The following is an 18495-nucleotide window of genomic DNA, read 5'->3' on the forward strand; positions in this document are numbered from 1 at the left end:
CAAGTGACCGTTTTTACTGCAGAACCATACAGTGCTGCAAAGAAGGGATTCGGTCATCTTCAATCCAGAGGTGGTTGCTTCCCCAGCCAACTAACTGCTGGTGCTGTGACAAAACAATATCCTTGCACCTTCCCCCCTGTCCCGGTTAAGTTTAGCACCTGCAAAGCACAGCAAGACATGCAATGAAGAGCTATCGGTCAAGGAAGACGTGGTCAGTGCGCAGTAGGGAACCTGACGAAAACAGGGGAGGATCCCAAGGAACCGCTAGGAAAGAGAGGGTAACCACACAGCCACCAAACGAGACTGTTACCTTCATCGTCAAGCGTGGGGTAACTCCTGGCCGCACGGAGATCATACTGCGTTTCGTCCTTTTCAGAGGGAAGCTGGCTAGCTGAGAATGCGGCTGTTGGACCGGCCGTCTTGACGGCTAGCAAGGCACTACGCCCTTTCTTTGAGGGAGATGACTTCAGAGCTGGATGAGAAGAGTGAAAGAGAAGACAGAATTACCACCACCACCACCCCCCACTGTCACACCAAAGCTCTTCTCCCTTCACAGGGAGAGGCCTCTGCCCTCCGACACCCACGCGTCTGCTCTGCAAGTGCCATCTCCAAAGGACCAAGCCCAAGTTGGGCTGCAGGGAGAGCTGCTGGGCGGGAGCCTGAGCAGACCAAAGCAAGCCGTGACGACCCAAGGGCTTTGCAGTTCCCCAGCTTTGCCCTCTACTGCAGTGAAAAAGGCTGCTCAGACTCCGTCCCAGAACACCTCCATGTGGACTGAAGCAGCAAGGCTTGCCTCACGTCACAAGGGCAACAGCTCCTGGACGAGGTACTTACAGGAATTCTTTCGAAACACCGTGTTTGTCATGAATTTGAAGAATCTCTCTGCGTAGAAGCTGGGTCTGTGTACTGACACCGTGTCCTGCAAAGGCAAGAAGCAATTGTTTAATTTTAAAATAATCCCTCAAGGCAGAATTTCTATAACCAATGCAGTCTTCTTATTCCAACACTTAGCGCTGATAAAGCCTTAAAATGGAAAGGCTTAACCGAAATGATCTGATTAATGCTATAAATAGGCCTGGAGCGTTGCCTTTGATTTGATTGCATTTGATTATATTCTTGCTGTAATTTTATAATGGATCTTGGTGATTTTATTCCTTTGTAGACTTCCTGGATTTTTCAAATATTAGCCTGATTACGTACATGGAATTTCTTCTCGCTTTGCTGGCTGACATTCAAAGCATAGCTGGGTACCTTTGCATACAACATGGACACCAAAATTCAGCCAACGGTCTCCATATATTTCAAATGTTTTGGACTTTTTGTTTAAAATAGTAAAACTGAAGCTGTCTCTGCTTCTGATGTTCAGCTATGACTTGGCACCTACGTGTTTCCTTTGCCTTATTATTTAAGGGAAGCTTAATTTAGGGGATACGATGCTGAAAAATAGTTTCCACATCCAAGGTTGCTCTTTCGTAAACACACACCTGGCTGCTGCAGAAGACAAGACAGCAGGGAAACACTGCAAGGGATTTATTAACAAATAGGTTACTGAAGTGGAAACACAATCACCGAAGAGAGCAAACGCAGGGCTCCTCAACACGTACACGAATGCACGCGCCTTGTGCGTACAGCTCCTGGTATCATGGGGAGGAGGAAGATGACAGATGGGAGCAGAGGAGGAAAGCTGGTAGCACGACAGCTAAACATGCGAGGAGGTGGGGTGAGCAAGAAAACCTGATTGGGAATCAGTGGCACTACACCACTGTGGAGGCATAAGAGGCAAGAACTATTCCTTTCATCAGCTTCGACTGTGCCAGCTCAGGCACTATAAATAGCAAGGTAATCAGCACCAACTAGCGTGAAGGAAGCCAAGGCAGGTAATCCTGCTGAGGCCGGGACAATTCCTGCCTCTGTAGGGGCACTCACCCCATCGTGGACGAGGGCCTTCCAGGTATGTTCCAGCTTCTTGATGAACCTAATTCCAGGGCAGAAGCGCAGAGAAAGAGAGACTGATTGAGGCACGCACTCTATATCTAAGCCACCTTCCATACCCCACAGAGGAGGGATCACTGAGCTGCTAACGCTCCCTCCTTCACCCGGAGCGTAGCTTTCCTCCAGCCGAGAGAGGTCGGCCGAGCACAGCGGCATCTCTGCAGTCAGGTCAGGACTGCCCGGGAACCCTACGGGGAAGGAGGAGCTGGGCTGGGAGAGGGGCAGAAAATTCACCTTCCACCCCTGGAGAGATGCTGCCCAGCCCAGGCAGAGAGATGGGAACCCTCTTAATGAGCAACTCTGTGTATGGCTCTGTCTCACCAGCTGTTCCAAGGACAGGATGAAGATCCAGAGCCCCTGACACGCATCGACAGCCGGCTTTAGGCAGCCTGCCTACTCGTTACAAAACTGCTCAGGAGAGGAAAACCTTCCCGCTTTCATTCAGGATTAAAACAGACACTTAAAGGACAGACAAAGTTACCTACCTGTATGATTGAAGAATATCTATTATCCCTACGTGTAGCAGGAGACGCTCTCCTTTGCCATTCACTGCTGGGATTCCTCCCATCCTGCAGGTAAAACAAAACCTCAGCGAGTGCCGCCTCAAAAAGAGCAGCTGTAATATCCCCAAGACCTGCGGAAGGGTGGACGGCAGCACCGATAAGAGGGCTCCAACATGGTGGTCAGACACAACGCAAAACCCGTCAAATCCCTCTGTGCACAGCCACGGACGTCACCTACTGACCCGGGCCAACTCACACAAGGTGTCCCCGGGTTAGAGCTGGCCTGGATCGCCAAACACCAACTACCAGGACAGGACCCCACAGCTCTGCCTGGGCCAGACAGCACCACAGCATTTATTTCTTAGCTACAGGACAGTTTACTCCAGGGATCACAGTATTTATCAGGTCAGCGTGAGCTGCCTGCCTATCAGGGCCTTTAAGGACAAGGGTATTTCCAGTCCCATCCACACTAACATCAGCCCCACCAAAGGTGCAGCAAGCACCAGCACACGACAAAAGCACGCAGGCATTGGGCAGGCCACTGCAATTAATGATGCTACTTGAAAGAATGGAATCACCAAAGTATTATCCCGGCTCCACTGTGACTGATCCTCCATCGAGACCAGAGCAGCTGGTTTTAGACAGCAGCAAACAGCAAACGCCACAATTACCAAGCGAGCTTGGTCCCCATAGCCAGAGGGACAGTCACAGGAGCCACCTGCAGCCCAGGAGCCACAGCTCGGGCACAGCACAGCATGGATTTTGGGCAACTCCCTTCCACAATCCACAGCTCCACCAGTTCCTCCAGCACTTGGCTTCACTGTGGTGTGTTAGCTGCACTGGGATGGCCTCAGGGTACTGTCAGGGATTCCAAAGATGGAGCAATGGAGAACAAACTCCAGGCTCCTAGGGACAGGCTGATCCCTCCTCCGCTCCAGTATCTGGATGCTGAGCTAGAGCTGAGCTAGTCTGTCCTCCCCAGCGCACGGGTGGATGTTTAGAGGCTGTTACAGGAGCTGACAACCTACAGACTGGCCCAAGAAGAGAGACTGGTGTGAGGCTGGAGTCTTAGAGAAGTATTTCCCACCCCAGCTTCCCCCGTCGCACCACACTGCTTTGCTGGCAGCGGTACCATCGCCCCCAGGAGCGATGCTCACTCTGACAGTTCATGGGGGCCTCAGTCAGGGACTTACTGCTCCAGCCTCCACCTCCACCCCTCCCAGCAGGGCAAAGAGAACCAGGTTTCCACCTACGTGTCATCTGTGTCTATGGACTCCCCCCGGGCAGCCCCACCCTGGATGGACTCCATGGCCGTGGAGTAAAGTGCCTTCTGCCCCACGGGACGCTTCTCATCCGACGTGCTGTGGGCTCCCTCAGACTGTCGCTCCCGTTCTTGCTGGTCTATGTTATGAACCCCAAGCAGGAGGCTGTAGTCCATGATCTTAAAACTTTCCAATACCTACAGGTTAGTATTGAGTTTAGGAACAAAGGACAAAATATCAGGCCAGCAGCTCAAATACAGCACAGATCCCAAAGCACGGAACAGCCCCATCCACATTCCCACTAACAACGCCTTTGCCAGAGCTTGAACGTTTCTGAACCAACACTCGTCTCTGGACTCGATCACATAGTTTGGTCACCCTACAAGCAACCCAAAGGGTTGAAGGCTTGCAAATAACACTGTTGTACCATGTACCTGCTGCACATGGTACCGGAAAAAAATTTGTTTAGTCTGCAAGTGGATTTTATTTACAAAAAATTAATTTACAGCTACAAGTGGAGCAGGCTGCCACAACCTGATGCACCAGGCCCAGGAACAGAGCCTTAGCCCGCAGAGGCTGTCATGAGATCCAATGCCACTGCTTTGTTTTCAGGGAAAAGGGCAGTAGAAGGGATTTATCCTGCTTTGGGATTAGCAGATTAGAGAGGTTCTCAATCATTTGCTCTTCCTCATGCTCGAGAGCCACAGACCTTCATTAACGAGCTCCCCCCCTCCTTACCAGACAGTCTCGTTGCAATGTTTTCACCAACGCACTGAAGGTGTCTGCATCCAACATCAGGCCCTCGGGCATGTCTTGTATGAAGTCTAGATCCTTGTACGTGGGGCTGGACTTTTCTTTTTCCTTCTTGGATGCCCGGCGTTTATAGGTCGAGCCTTTCAGGTCAAATTTCAGGTGCATTTTCACCACACGGGGCAGAATGTTGTTCATCACCACCACGCGGATGTTTTTGCCCCCTGATTGCACACAGTACAGTCCGTAAAACTTCGGCAGCAGCGTCCGTGGGTTCTGGTTCAGATTCTGCAGCAGGGTTGGAAAAAAAAAAAAAGCATGGGGGGAGGTCATTTTGGCAGAAGACTCCTGCTGCGTTCAACAGCAAGCACGTTAACAGACCTTGGAGCAGTCAGACCAGGGTTGCTTCACCTAGAGATTTTCTGAGCTTTACACCAGAGCTGACTGACCACATTTGATGAGCTCCTGCATTTCATTGGCTTTAGGACCTGGAAATACCACTACGCCTTGAATACAGGGAATGAGATGTACAGCACTCTCTGGGCAAATAACCAAGGCCGGAAATTCCCCGTTTTCCCCATCAACGGCAGCTAAAAAAGGGAAACCAAACTGGTGGAGAAATAAACACAGTAAGTGGGAACTTCAAATTTAAAAATAACAGCTATCTTCATCTCTTCAGAAGTGTCAGAAATCAGGAGCCGTTCTCAGGCCCAGAATAAACCAGGGACACAGTATTTTTTAAACAAAACGTTCATTTTCTCCTCCTTTTGCAGAGTGTGCTTTATAAAACACAGTCGGCCAGAGAGCACGGATATCCTGCTCTGCTATCGTGTTGGTTTTTTCGGCAGCGGTATTATTAGGAATGACATGACAGGCACGATTTGCTTGTTCAGCTTTGGGAAAATTTGGGAAGGAAACAGAACATCTCTGCACGCTACGGAAGAAAGGACAGAGCTGACAGATTCTCTGACAGACAGCAGAAACACAACTGTATTAAAATTTCATGCCCCCCCTCACCCCACCGGGCACAGGAGCGAGCCTCTTTGTGAGCGCGCCGTTCAACATGGTGCGAGCTACGAGCAACGGAGGCAGGCAAGACCGAACGGAAAGAGCGCTTGCCCAGCTTTAAACTCAGGATGAAACCACCCTATTGCCTTTCCACTGACCCCTTGTACACTGATGGGTTTCCCAAGAACAGCAGAGAGATCGCGCGCTGGCACCACAGTAACCCAAGAACACTGGAATGCTACGGCAAGCAGCGCATAACTGCACCGGACCGGTAAGCTCGGTTTAATTCGTTACACTGATTGCTAGCCAGGACAACTCCAGAATTCAGGATGACAGCGCGACCCATTCAATATTCTCCTCCCGATTTACTACGTACGTTAGGCAATGGGCAAGGCTTCCCAGGAAAGCTCATCCTGTCCAGGAACCTGACTGTCACTTACAAAAGCCCGCGACTGGCTGTCAGTTATACACAGACACCCAAGACCCTGCCTCGCTTCGGCAAAGTTCCCCTCCCTGGTAAATATTGAGTGAGGAAAGTATCTTCATAAAAACAGCGTATGACCACATAAATCAAATCCACCGCAAGACGCACGCAGGTGGGGCAGCATTGCCATCACCTTCTCCTTGGTATCTCCAGGGCAAACAAATCCCTGGTGGTTCTAACTGAGTTTCAGTGCCCTCCCCTGTAGAGCTGGACCCTTCACCACAGTTATGCAGGGAGGCAGCTCCTGGTTTATGTGCCAAAGCATCGGGTTCGGTTCTGATTTACTACTGGTCACCACACGCGAGTCCTCTGGGTCTCAATATATTGCCTTGCTAGCCCTGAGATTTAGGCACCCACTATCTGCAGCAGCCTGGATGTGCAAAGCCGGCTGGCACCACAGGAGTCTTTAGCTTGGCACTGCAGCCAGCGGGGGCCAGGACAACCAGCAACTGCCTTCAGAGTTAAACAGCGGGTATGGGAGAGAGCCAGGACGCCAGCAGTTTCCCCACAGAACCAAGGTGGTTGAGTTATTGCAATCAACAACCATCCTCAAAGCCAGGCTGAGGCAGATGCATGGCGCCAAGCGAAGAATGAACTGGTGCTGGGAAAAGGACACCCAGAAACACACATCTGGGAAGCCATTTCCAGGCCAGAACATGCCTCCAACCTACGGCACAATTATCTGCCTCAAGTTTACCCATGGAGTTTGCAAATAATTGGCAGGATTTGTGCTTCTGGGACTGGCTTCGTGACACACTGTTAACGTTGTCCATGGCACGGGGCAGGCAGGCCACAAGAAACCCGGGTGGAGGACATGCCCTGTGCGATGCTTCGGACACGACAAAGCTGAGTCGGGTCCGAGGTGCTGGGTGATACACACCATGTAGTAGCCAGGAAGGAGCTTCTGTAGGAATTCAGCTTCTTTGTGCATCACAGTTTTTATGATGAATTCATCGTCGCTGGTGACATAGAAGAGGGAGCCGCTGGCACCAGGGTTTGACAGCTCTATCAGAGGCTCGTTACATAATGAATACTAGGGAGGAAAAGAAAAAAAAAAAAGATGTTTTTAGCCCCCACTCATTGCACATTGAGTTCCATGCCCCCAAGGGCTTTCCCCAGCGTGCTGTCTCCCTGTGAGATTAAGGGGTAGCGAGAACTATTTTCATTGCAGGTTAGGGTCTAAGCAGCAAAGCTGAGGGACAGTTTACAATTAGAGACCGAGATTACAGCTCATTCAGAGCATCCCAACTGCTCAGAATCAAGCTAATAATCTGCTTTCAGCAACATCCAGCCTTCATAATGACACCTGATCTTTTCCCATTATGCCTGTACCACATTTAGGCTTCTTTCAGCCCATTACCGCAAGCGCAGATGGCAAGACAGGATCGTAAGAGCCACGACAGTCTGCTCAGGGCACCACGTATCGCCGCGCTGGAGGGGACGCAGCGCGCTGGCTGTTCTCAGCAGCCTCCTCTGGCCTTGTGCTCCCCTCTTACAGAGGATTTTTACAGCCACGTCTCACCCCCTCAATCCTGCTAGACACATGTGAAAAGTATTAGACTGGGTGTCCAAAGGAGGAGAGAGGGATCAGCGCTGTGTGAGCACGGGAAGGGGCACTGCACCGGGAACTGAACTGGGAGGACACTTCTAGACACCAGTATGCAACAGCAGGTCCTCAAATGAGGACTTGCCTAGCAACAGGAAAGAAAAAAAGAAGAAGAAAGCGCAAGCACGCACGTGCACTTTGCCGCTAGGTACCAGCCCCGAGGTAACTGCGTAGGTCAAGTGGGCTCAGGGCGGCATCACGTCAGAGCTGCCACAGCAAGAGGTGAGATGGGGAGAGGGAGGCAGGGTATGTAAGGGACAGAATCAGAGCAATAAATTAAACGCTCATCATTACGTACGGAAAACAGCTTTCAGCACTGCACAGATTAATGTTCCAAGACTTTATCAAGTTAATTATCTCATGCATAATTAAAGGCATTTGCTGCTGTGGCAGGCAAGAGAGAATCAGGGGAAGCAGAAGCAACAAATCAGAGCCGTGACCTTTGCAATTGAGGCAGGCTCTTTGCCTCACCCAAGTTTTGAACCACTCATCAAATCAGCCAGCGTTATCTCGGGTGGCACAGATGGGGACCCCTGTTACTGCCAAACCACGCAACGGCGCAGATTTGTTTCTACTCGTAGGTGTTCAGCTACACGATTACCCCTGTCTATGGCTGAAGTCAGAGAAAAAGGGCTTAGAAAGGGGGAGGGCATGCGCTCATTTGGATGATTTCCCTTCCCTGGTTCAACAAATGTCCTTTTCTAAAGAGCAGGACGTCACAGACGTGCAAGGGACCAATTCGACCCCAGGGTACTCCAAGCCCCAACAGCTTGTCCTATCAGGTATTTTAAAAACAGCCTTTCCAGCTCTGAGGAGCTTTCTGAGCACAAGAACAAGATGTATTTTATTCTGCCTTTGTAAGATGATTAAAATAACTACGCTCACATAGCTCTCGAGTGATTACACAAGGAAAAATTCCCATCTTTGTCCTCAGAGCCCCAGGGAATATTACAGGGCTGCACCCAGCAGAACACAACTCCCTTTGCTGGTAAACACAGGGAGTTATTGTCACCACAAACAACAGAGGGGGAACCCCATCACACAGCTTACAGAGCTCGCGCTGCATGCAGGTCCTTTCCCTTCCCGCCAGCGTAAGCTTGCAGCTGCCTCTTAGCAAAGGAAGACTTGGGCTGAGTGGTGCTGGACTTGCTGGGACTGTCACCGGATCTCCCCCAAAACTGAACAGAGCCCCTAAATCCACAGCCTGTTCCCACTCCTTGCTGCGATCACAACGATTCCTCAACTCTTTTCTGTCCCTTTTAGGCAAGAATTGCTGACAGCCTTGTTTTAGGGGCAAATTTCTTGTGTTACTCCAGACCACCTCAAATAAAGGAGGAGAGACAGAGACATCCAAAAACATATCCATACCAAATAATCATCTGGGCGGATCCCAAAGAGTTCTCGGAAGTACCGAAAAGCCACTGGTGCATAGGTCTTGAACCTGAAGTCAGCATAATGATGAGCCGGGGTGAGATTACTGCCTTCGCTGCAGAGAACAGACATTGCATGAGCAGGGCATTACCATTACCCAGACATGTACAGTCACATCAAGGCTACTCTATATTTAAGATGAATTGAGCCTTGCAAGAAGACTTCTTAGGAACAGCAACAAAAAATATCGTTCTTCTGTGGCAAGACAACAGGAAAACAGGTTTAAAATTATCTGCCAAAATCTATTTCCAAAGAGCGCAAGGAACAACCACTTGCCAAGCAGAATATGGTTACACAGAGAATGTAACTTCCGTGAGCTTTGTTTATTCACAGAGTTAAAGAGTTCCCAGAATGAGTTTCTTTCGCCTCAAACACGGTATAATTGCATGGAGGAAGTTCTAGATGGGCAGGTAGGAAGAGAAGCACGTAGGAAGGCTAACAAAGCCAGGCACGTAGTGCTGCACCTTACATTGTACTTCCTTGCAAGCCAGTGCACTGCGAATCTGACACTTCCCACTGTTAGATTTGTATGCGATGGATGCATATTTAAAACATTCAGAGCATCCAAATCTGTGATCTAAAGGCAGATGGAAGCTCTCTTGAACAATCAGTGAGAGGAAAAGAAAGAACTCAACTGTTCATTTTGTTTCCCCTGTCTCCTTTACCTTGGGAAAAAAATGCTCTCCACCACGTAGAAGTCCTGCATCAGGACATCTCTCTCTGGCTTGGAGCTCAGATTGCCGACAGTATAGCCTATGCCCAGCTGGATGGCCCCCTTCAGAGTGGATGAGGTGGTCTGGCAGAAAGAAAAGAGCAGTCAGTGAGCATTTTGCAGCAGACGATTGCAGCAACATCCCCTACATTACAATACAATTGTGCCTATGACTTCTGTAGGGTCATCTCGGGCGCTACATGCTGCTGAACAAGCTCAACCAGCCGCTGAAGAGATGCGTTACAGCTTCCAGAAGGTTTGCTGTTTGCAAGGTTATGCACTACAAGGTGCCACATAAAATCTAAATCAGATTGGTAGCTATTAACAAACTGAACCAGAAAGCTCAGTTGTGCTATTGCTAACCTTGGGCCCCAACTTCTCAGCCTACAGGTAGCTGCCAGTCCCCACCCCCCAAAAGCAAACCTTTTTGTAGGTGGTTTCACCAGAAGCATCGACGCCTCGATGGCCTATCTTCTTTCCTTGGCCAGGCTGTCCTGGTAGCGATGGTCCCTGCAATGAAAGAGCACAGCTAAAGCCCAGAGCAGGAGCTGACCTGGCCAACAAGGACAAGCAGAGCAGCACAGGCACAACCACGCCATCATGGTTGTAAGGGGCAGAGGGATCGCTCTCTACCACTGGAGAAAAACCCGCAGAGTGCAAACGGGTGTAATTGGCACTGGGAAGCCTTAAATGAGGCTGTCCGAATTACACATCCATCCCCCAAGACAAGAAGAGTTGGAATACCCAACCACTCCATCTGACACCCTTGGTACCGGGCAGAGCCCTCGGAAAAGTTGCTGAGCTCAGTAAAGATCTGCTTGCTTCCCAGCTGCCAAGATTCCGCAGCAGTTGCTTACCTGCGGTTTCTCATTGATTTAAAACGATGTATTAAATCAAACAGCGAGAGAGGTTTATTCTTAAAAATCCCGTGCCCTGGGGTGTCGTACCAATACCTTGTGCTTCACTGGAGAGATAAGAGATGGGTAACAGGGACAACACAGCCCCACGCCTGCGATCACGGTTCACACGGAGATAATCCATTGAAGTGAGATCTCATCTGTTCACAACTCAAGGGACGAGTCCACACGGGGTGAACTGCAAGAACAGCTCTTCCTAAAGTTTTGCCAAGAGTTTACACAAACACTATAGGACTCCCAGCACTTCACAAACCTATTCCTATCCCATTTTCCTCCTCTTCTACCTCTGAGTCTCCCTGGGCCTTTATTTGCTGATCCAGGAGGGAGGAGATTGTGGCTGCACCCTTTAACAAGCCAACACAACCAGGTTTTGGGACATTCGATACGGCTCCTTTTGCAGCCCCAAGCGTAGGGCCTGCATACCCCGCCACGAGGCAACGTCTCGCCTGCTCCCCGCCTCTCCTGCCACCCCAGCGGACTGCGGAGCCCAGAGGTGGCCCAGAGCCACCAGCCACATTTTGGGGTTTGTTATGTTAAAGAATAGCCAGGCTTTGGATGTTCCTTGTTCTGTCGTGCAGAGAGACCCAAGGTCACTTCCCAAGGGACAATATTATATCACTGGCTCTCAAGTGCCGCACAGACCCATCTCTCAGAACCGATGTCTACAGCAGACAATGTATAATTTTGTTCAGACTACACAAGTTCTTTGTGTTTTAGCTTTTAATCAAGGGCTTGCAGCTATTTCTGGTCAAACAGCTTATACTTCTGGTGCTAAGGGGCAGTCTTATTTCTCCTTCAAAAATCTTATTTCCTACACTGTGTTAAACATTTAGCGCAGCCAGGCTTGCTTCCAAGCGCTGCTCCAAGCAGTCACGATTAGCAGAACAGCTTATCCTCCCCTTGCAGCTCCTAACCAACAAGCTGGATCCTCTTAGACGCAAGCTCGGGCTGTATTGTCCTGCTGGCCACGTGGCTCACCGCCATCCTCCCAAAGCAATTAACAGACACAGATATTGGTTCAGAGATTGCTATCATGTGAAATGCAGTAACAAAAGTCTCTTCCACGGTCCCTTGCTCTACCTGTGACTGTTTCCAGGGCAAGAAAAAGCGGAGTTCTCTGTGCACTGAACAAAGCAATCAACTTTCACAGAAGTTGAGCTTCCTACTACGCATATTTCTGGGGAGGCAAAAAGAATCAAGTGTCACATTTCTGGCAGTTTTATGGGAAGATTCTGCTATTCATGTATACAAACGCTCACCATCCCAGGTGAGTAATGTAAAGGTCTATGTCAGAAAGTTAGATCAAGCAAAAATCATTTGAACGCGGTGCCCTAAACCAAGCGTGTGGGCTTCAGGGAACAGCTTTCAGGCTCAGATCCTCCCACTAGATTGCCTGCTGCCAACTGCGAAGAGTTTTTCTCCAGAAGGTAACAGTGATTCAGCAACCTGCAACCCAGATTATGGGCGAGAGAAGATCAGTCGCTCGAGACGTTCCCCTGCTTTAGGGCTTCACAAATTACAGCCTCCTTGACTCGCTCCTGGGAGCGGGCGAGACCCAACGCAGAGCCCTGGAGATGCCCACCACATGGATTTGGGCTCTGGTGTGCAAGAGGTGCCCTGGGCCACTGACTTACAGACATCGTGGATCACGCAGCTAAAATGGGCCACGTGGTGGGCACAATCCCTTCGCATCCCCTCTCTGACTGTGCTGATGCCAACACGGGGACTCAGAGACCCACCACTCATTTTCTTTCTCCCAAATAACAGGTATCAAATTTTCAGTAATCTTAAACGTATTCTGAAATCCAGCTTCAGTGAACAACATCAGGCAGGAGTGTTTTCTAGAGCTCTGTTCTCATTTCAGCACAGGATTTTCAAGGCCAGCTTTACACGTCTCACCTCGGTGACGGCTGCTTTCTTCGGTGCCAGACCTGAGGAGAGAAGGGAAGAGCATCGGTAAAAGTAGGGACATCAGGGGAAAAAAAAAAAACCCAAAACACTGAGAAAACAGCCTAATGTTTTGCTCTTTCAAGCAAGCTGGAAAGCCTTTCAAAGCAGCTGGGTTTGCTGCGTTTTCAGTTTCAGTAGTGCAGGAATCTGAAGTTACAGGGGTCACCCAAACAATTTCATATTCAGAAGCACAAAGACGCACAATTTTTCCTAGCAATAACGTTTCCTAGAGGCTTCAGCAGAGAGTTCTTGTAAATCCCTGCTGCACCATAAGTAATAGGTCCCCACCACGCTGAAGAGTCGGTTGCATGCAGAAGCCCAGAGAGACACATATGAAACTGTTTTCCAGCCACTCAGAAGGCACTTGATGAGCTATATTGGTAATTGAATCTATTTATAGAATCTGATGTCCAAATATATTGCAAAAATGAATGCATCATTTATCTCTACCACTGCCTTTGGGAGAAGCCACCATTAGTCCATTACCATCAAGGGTGAGAAATTAGGATTTGCCTAGAGCTTTTAGATATATAATCAGGAGTTGGAAACATGGCCCAAACCCTCCTCTGACACGAGGCCACCTTTCCATTTCCTACCACGAGCCCACAGTTGCAAGGAGCTCCTCACTTTCAGGCAATGGTGAGAACAGGCTCCTCTGCCTGCAGGGCGGTCGCTGCCCTGCTGGGAGCCTTGTGTAGGAGCACAAGTTCCAGCCCAGCTGACTCTGGAGAGCCCCCATGAACCAGGACCAAGAGCTGCTTAAGAAGAGCTCCCCACCCCAGCAGCACAATGTCCCAGGGCAGGGCAGCTCCCCGGGCTCCTCCAGCCACCTCTGCAGGCAGAGCCCAGTCATTAGGGGAGAAGCCTGCTCGCATAGAACGCAGACCCAAGAGACAGATTTGATAGATTTAAGGCCAAGATTTAAGGCCATCTGTTTTCAGGTAGGAGCCTGCTGCTCCCTGCTCCCATCTGAAGCTTTCCTACAAGCACAGATCCTTAGGCAACCCACAATCCTTTGGAAAAGACTTAACTTCGCAAGAGACCATGGAGCAGAGCTTGAGAGTTTGGGCTGTGAAGAAGAGGAGCTCTTCCAAGCCCTCGACTTTTCACCACTTGAGGGCAATGGGTGGATTCCCCAACTGTCTGCCGGTGCGCAGATCCTCCGACTCAAGAGGGGGATCTCCACTGAAGCTGAGGGGGGTGGCCCCTCTCCCCCAGCAGATGATGTCCAGCCCTCTTGGCTGGAGAGCAGGAAAAGCCCCAGAGGGTCCAGCCCAACCTGCTGCTGCTTCAGCATCTCCCCCATCGACCACGGGGGAACTGCAATGGTTTAGGCGGGTAACTCCTCAGCCTCCTCAAATACAAGCAGCGATGCTTCAGGGCTCGTTTCAAAAGGAGCCTGAGCAAGAAGCTGGGCATAACAGGAGTGGGCTGGTCTCACCGTCGGGTCTCAGCAACCCAGGGATCCCCTGGTACAAAACAGGTCCTGTCAACACGGCGTTTTCAACCGCCTGCAATGCAAGCCCCCAGCCTGACAGCTCGGCCCGTGCTCGCCAAGCCAGAGTGGCACGGGAAGATTCACTTCTCGTTGGTTTTGCTTTAAATCGTGCTCTCCAGCGCCAAAGTCTCACATCAGGAACAGAATCACAGGACTGCAGCAAAGGTCTGAAATCCCGCTCCCCCTGCGCAAGCTGCACAACCCCACCTCAGGCAGGAGGCGAGCGGAACAGGAACCCCCCCATCACCCATCGGGGGTGCTCATCCCTCAGCCAAGGGGCCGTCGCCTACACAGGCGAGCGCCGCGCGAGACGGGCGATGCGAAACCCCGCCGCTCCCTCCAGCTCCTTGGGATCCTGCCAGCACGCAGCTCAGGACCACTGCGAGCTCAAACTCCACATCGGTGTTTGTGCCGAAAAATTAGTTCTTTGGCCCAAGACAACATAATTTTATGATCGCTCAACAAAAAGCCCCACCATGGCCAGAGGAGCAGGAGATATGGCACTGAGGGAGCATTTGGTTAACGAACTTCCAGCTGGAGCGGTAACTCAAGACCACAGGGGAGCCCGAAGGGGCAAATGCTGCTCCAGGTTGAACACTGGAAACTGCTGGGAAAGCAACACAGATAAGAAAAGCCCCTCCTCGCCACGGCCAAGACCACTCTCCTACTGCACTAATCTCTCCTCTGCACTTTGTCACAATTCCAGAGCAGGAGATTATCTTCAATTTTGCGATAATTACCACAAGCCGCTTTCATTCCCAGCCTTTAAGTGTCTGCTGCTGTACACGTACCAAATGTGGAATCAACACCAACCACTCGTGTGAAGGAAGGGTACCGGCGGTGAGGACCTGCTCATCTCCAGGAGAAATGATGCTTCAGGTGGACAAGAGCATCACCAGCAAAACCTCCCTCTTCCACCCCCTCATCAAAAAAAAAAGTTTAAAAAAAAAAAAAAAATTAAAAAAAATTTCAGCTTTACAAAAATCAACTTGCCTAGGCAGAAAATGAAAAATAAACCTCTTCCACGGGCTACTCGGTGCCTGGCACTCGGCTGCGCTCATCTCGAACAAGCTGACAGATGGCCTTGCGAAAACTGATTTAACTCCTGCTTGGGGGGTTACACAGCCCCGAGAGACAGCGCTCGGTTCGCGGGGGACAGGGGCTCTGCTGCAGGAGGTTTCAACGCTTAACAAGCCGACCAAAATGATTCTCATCGGAGTGAGGGTGTATTAGGAACGCGACGAGTGGCTCTGGAAGGGGAACCCCGGGATGAAACCCCAGCTTTCCGCCCTGCCTCCAGCTCGCGCCTGGGTTTTTCAGTGCATTTCATGCACGCTTGACCTGTTCCTCTTCTCATCTGCGCGTGGCTTTGAGTCGCCCCCATCCCAACGCCCAAGCTCCTCCAGAGCCTCAGAAACAAATGCTTCGGCTGCAGCATTCAGCAGTTCTCATCTCTTATTTAACATCTATGGGGTTTTTTTTCATATGCTTTATTCACAGCCACAACCACCTTGTCCATCCCCGCCATGATGCGCACACCCCGCAGGACAGGGATGAATTTACTCTCGGAAACCCTCTGCGCATTCACTGCCCGACGCCGAATTCCGCTGTGCCGGAGGAGCACAAACCCACGCAAGATGAGATAACCCGGCTCTCCTCTTACGCTACAACATTGCGTCAACAAATTGGCGTTGGGACCTTTGGCCCCTCGGCCCCCATTTGCACACGCTTGATTGCTCGCTCCCCGCCAGCAACGCGCAACGCAGGCGGGCAGGAGGGGTCCGCTCCCGAAGGAAACCCTCATCGTTACCAGGTTCGTCAGCCTCATCGGTGCTTCTGAGCTCACAAAATGGCATGGGGCTGGGGCCCGAGCAGCTCCCTCGGCTTCTCCACGGCCTCCGTAGGTGCTGTCACCAGGGGAATGTAAGTGATGGCAGAACTTAAGAAGTTTAAAAAAAGAAAAAAAAAATAATCATCAAATCTTTGGGTTTAAAAGGAAACTTCATGAAAACCAGAAAACATCGCCCATGCTGTCCACAACTTGGAATGAGTTTAAGTTAAAACCCGGGGTTTCAGGTTTCATTTACGTGCAGAGAATAAGTTTTAAAGTTTAATCAAGGGGAGGGGGGGAAAAAAAAAAAAAAAGTCACTCGGACACCTCAAAACCATCTACAGGAAGGGGCCTAGCAACCCCCCTGCGTTATAACCCCCCCGCACCAACCGCCTTCACCGGCGCTGCTCTTCTCAGCCGGGTCGGGCTTGGTTTTGGTTGGGCCTGGAAGAGCCACAAGAGGCTTCTGCCCACTGAGAAGGAATTTCTCCAGGAAGTTTACAAACACCCAGCAGAAGCCTGGCTTGAGACCTAATAAAGAAGTCTTCTTTATACGACAGATGTATACACCTGCGCATATGTTTATAAGTATTTGATGTTTTATGATGCCCTAGAGAAGTCAAAGCAAATTTGAGGGACTGGTTGATGTACCTGGCCTCCTTTCTCCAGGGTTCTGTGCTTCATTAAAGTGCCTATACAACAGGACTGCAACTCTGCAACTAAAGAGACGTTTGAATACAAACACTACGTGAGCTCTTCAACCTGGAGGCTGCACCAACATGACCCCCACCCCCCTCCCCGAAAAGGCAACGCAGCAGAGGTTTGCAGTGTGCCCTCGATCGGGGCGGTAGGGTCCGTAGTCAGACACGGTTAGCTCGCAGAGGACGGCTCTCCAAAAGCACAGAGCCAGCAGTTTGTATTTGTTGCTGTTGGATTTTCTTTTTTAATTTGTTCTTTGTTTTTAGACTACCGAGCTGACAGCAGCCTTTGCAGAATTGATGTTTAATACTAACGGGGCGTCATCGGCTGGAAGGCTGTGGCATCCTGACAAGTAACCCCCCCCCCCAAGGAGGTCTGCATCTCATACACTTCTTTGATTGAGAACGAGACGTCGTCACACACCTGAGCAACCCATTTAGACAATAAGAGGAGGCGAAGACAGAAACCAGGATGCGACGATTTATGGTTCGGTGGGAGCGCTCGACGTGCAGCCCCGATGGGCAATGCATCACGTGCAAGAGCATTAAGAAACCAGAGTGCTAAGGCACGAGCTGGGCAAGTTAAAGGCTGTGCTCGCGTGGCAGATGTGCTGCAGTCGAAATATAGAGGGAAAGGCTGGAAATGAAACGCATCCATCAAGAGAGACAGCTGTTACTTCTTGTAAGGGACCGCTGATAAAAAAAAATTAAAATTAAGGGAGGGGGAGTTCAGAGAAGATGCCAGAAGAGACATCTCGGCTGAGAAGCGGCGTCTGAACGAGTGCAGGCAGCCAGCCCGGGCTTCCCAAGGAGCCGGCGTGGGCGTCAGGCCCTGTCAAAAGGGAAAGGCAGGAAGCAACCTCCGAATTTCTCCCCGTGCTCGTGACGCGCGGCCCCAGCTCGCAGCAAGCAGGGCCAGGGCAGTCGTTAGGAAGGAGGAGATGCAACGGGGAGCAGAAGCCGGGCTCTCAGCGAGCTTCTCCACAAGGCAGCTATTTACAGCCTGCCCTTCCCAGGCACCCAGGATGACCTACTTCTGATCATTAAACGCATTTTCTTCCCATAAAACACCACCACAATTTGATTAGGATGAGAAATATCAAGCCACAACACTAAATAAAAAGTTTGGGGTTTTTTCCCCCCTTCAATGCAGCATCTCTCAGCAGAAAGAGCTGTAGCCGGCTGCTCTGTGCCCTGGGCTGCTTCTGCCATTGCAGAAATAATACGGAAATAAAGCAATCCGACCTAAATTCTGCCATTATACAGAATCAACATATAGCTTTGAGACCAAAACGGGCCCATTTTTCCATGGAGCACTTGCCGAATGACTGATTTTCAGGATCACCTATACAAAACTTGTGCTGGTTGAACACGAACAGCCCAAACGCCCTCTCCCCGCTGGCTGCCCCGGCCCAGCCCAGCGCTGGGGCAAGGCTCGCCCCATCCCTGCGGGGAGGAGGCTCCCGGGCACCCACAGCGCGGGCACCTCCATGTCCCTCAGGACGCCTCCGTCACCATCCGAAGTCCAGCGGTTATATGCAGACAGGTAGAAACGCTGGCAGCACCGGGCGCCGGTCAAACTGGACTGCCAGGAGCAGCCAGAGATAAGTAATCCCATTTAATCCCACCTTGGCTGCCCCGCTCTCCCCGGCTCCCACCCACGCCAGCTCTGTGCCTCGCTTTGCCGTTTCAGGCACACGGGAACCACCTCCACTTCGTGGAGGGAAGACGACGTTGGCAAACCATGAGCTGCTGCACCAGCTCCATGTGCTGCACTCTTTTCCCATGCCCTTTTTCTTGTGTATTTGAGCATAAACTTGTTAGAGAAAGGAATTTGCCTTGCACAAATTAAG

The 18495-nt window shown here is 50.7% G+C and overlaps 1 protein-coding gene across 1 annotated transcript in view; it reads right to left on the bottom strand.

The window, feature by feature from the left end:
* The window catches only part of PIP5K1C (phosphatidylinositol-4-phosphate 5-kinase type 1 gamma), a 42110-nt gene that overhangs the window by 6434 nt on the left and 17181 nt on the right, over positions 1-18495 (bottom strand). The window contains exons 3-13 of the mRNA XM_035892992.1: positions 12565-12596; positions 10172-10258; positions 9702-9832; positions 8974-9091; positions 6880-7032; positions 4496-4795; positions 3749-3954; positions 2478-2561; positions 1927-1975; positions 835-919; positions 311-472 (exon numbers count right to left, since the gene is read on the bottom strand). Of these exons, the coding sequence (XP_035748885.1) occupies positions 311-472; positions 835-919; positions 1927-1975; positions 2478-2561; positions 3749-3954; positions 4496-4795; positions 6880-7032; positions 8974-9091; positions 9702-9832; positions 10172-10258; positions 12565-12596 (1407 nt within the window). The remainder of the gene's footprint in view (positions 1-310; positions 473-834; positions 920-1926; positions 1976-2477; positions 2562-3748; positions 3955-4495; positions 4796-6879; positions 7033-8973; positions 9092-9701; positions 9833-10171; positions 10259-12564; positions 12597-18495) is intronic.

The sequence above is a fragment of the Egretta garzetta genome, unplaced genomic scaffold (assembly GCF_000687185.1).
Source record: "Egretta garzetta isolate BGI_Z169 unplaced genomic scaffold, ASM68718v1 scaffold564, whole genome shotgun sequence".
NCBI classification, from domain to species: Eukaryota; Metazoa; Chordata; class Aves; order Pelecaniformes; family Ardeidae; genus Egretta; species Egretta garzetta.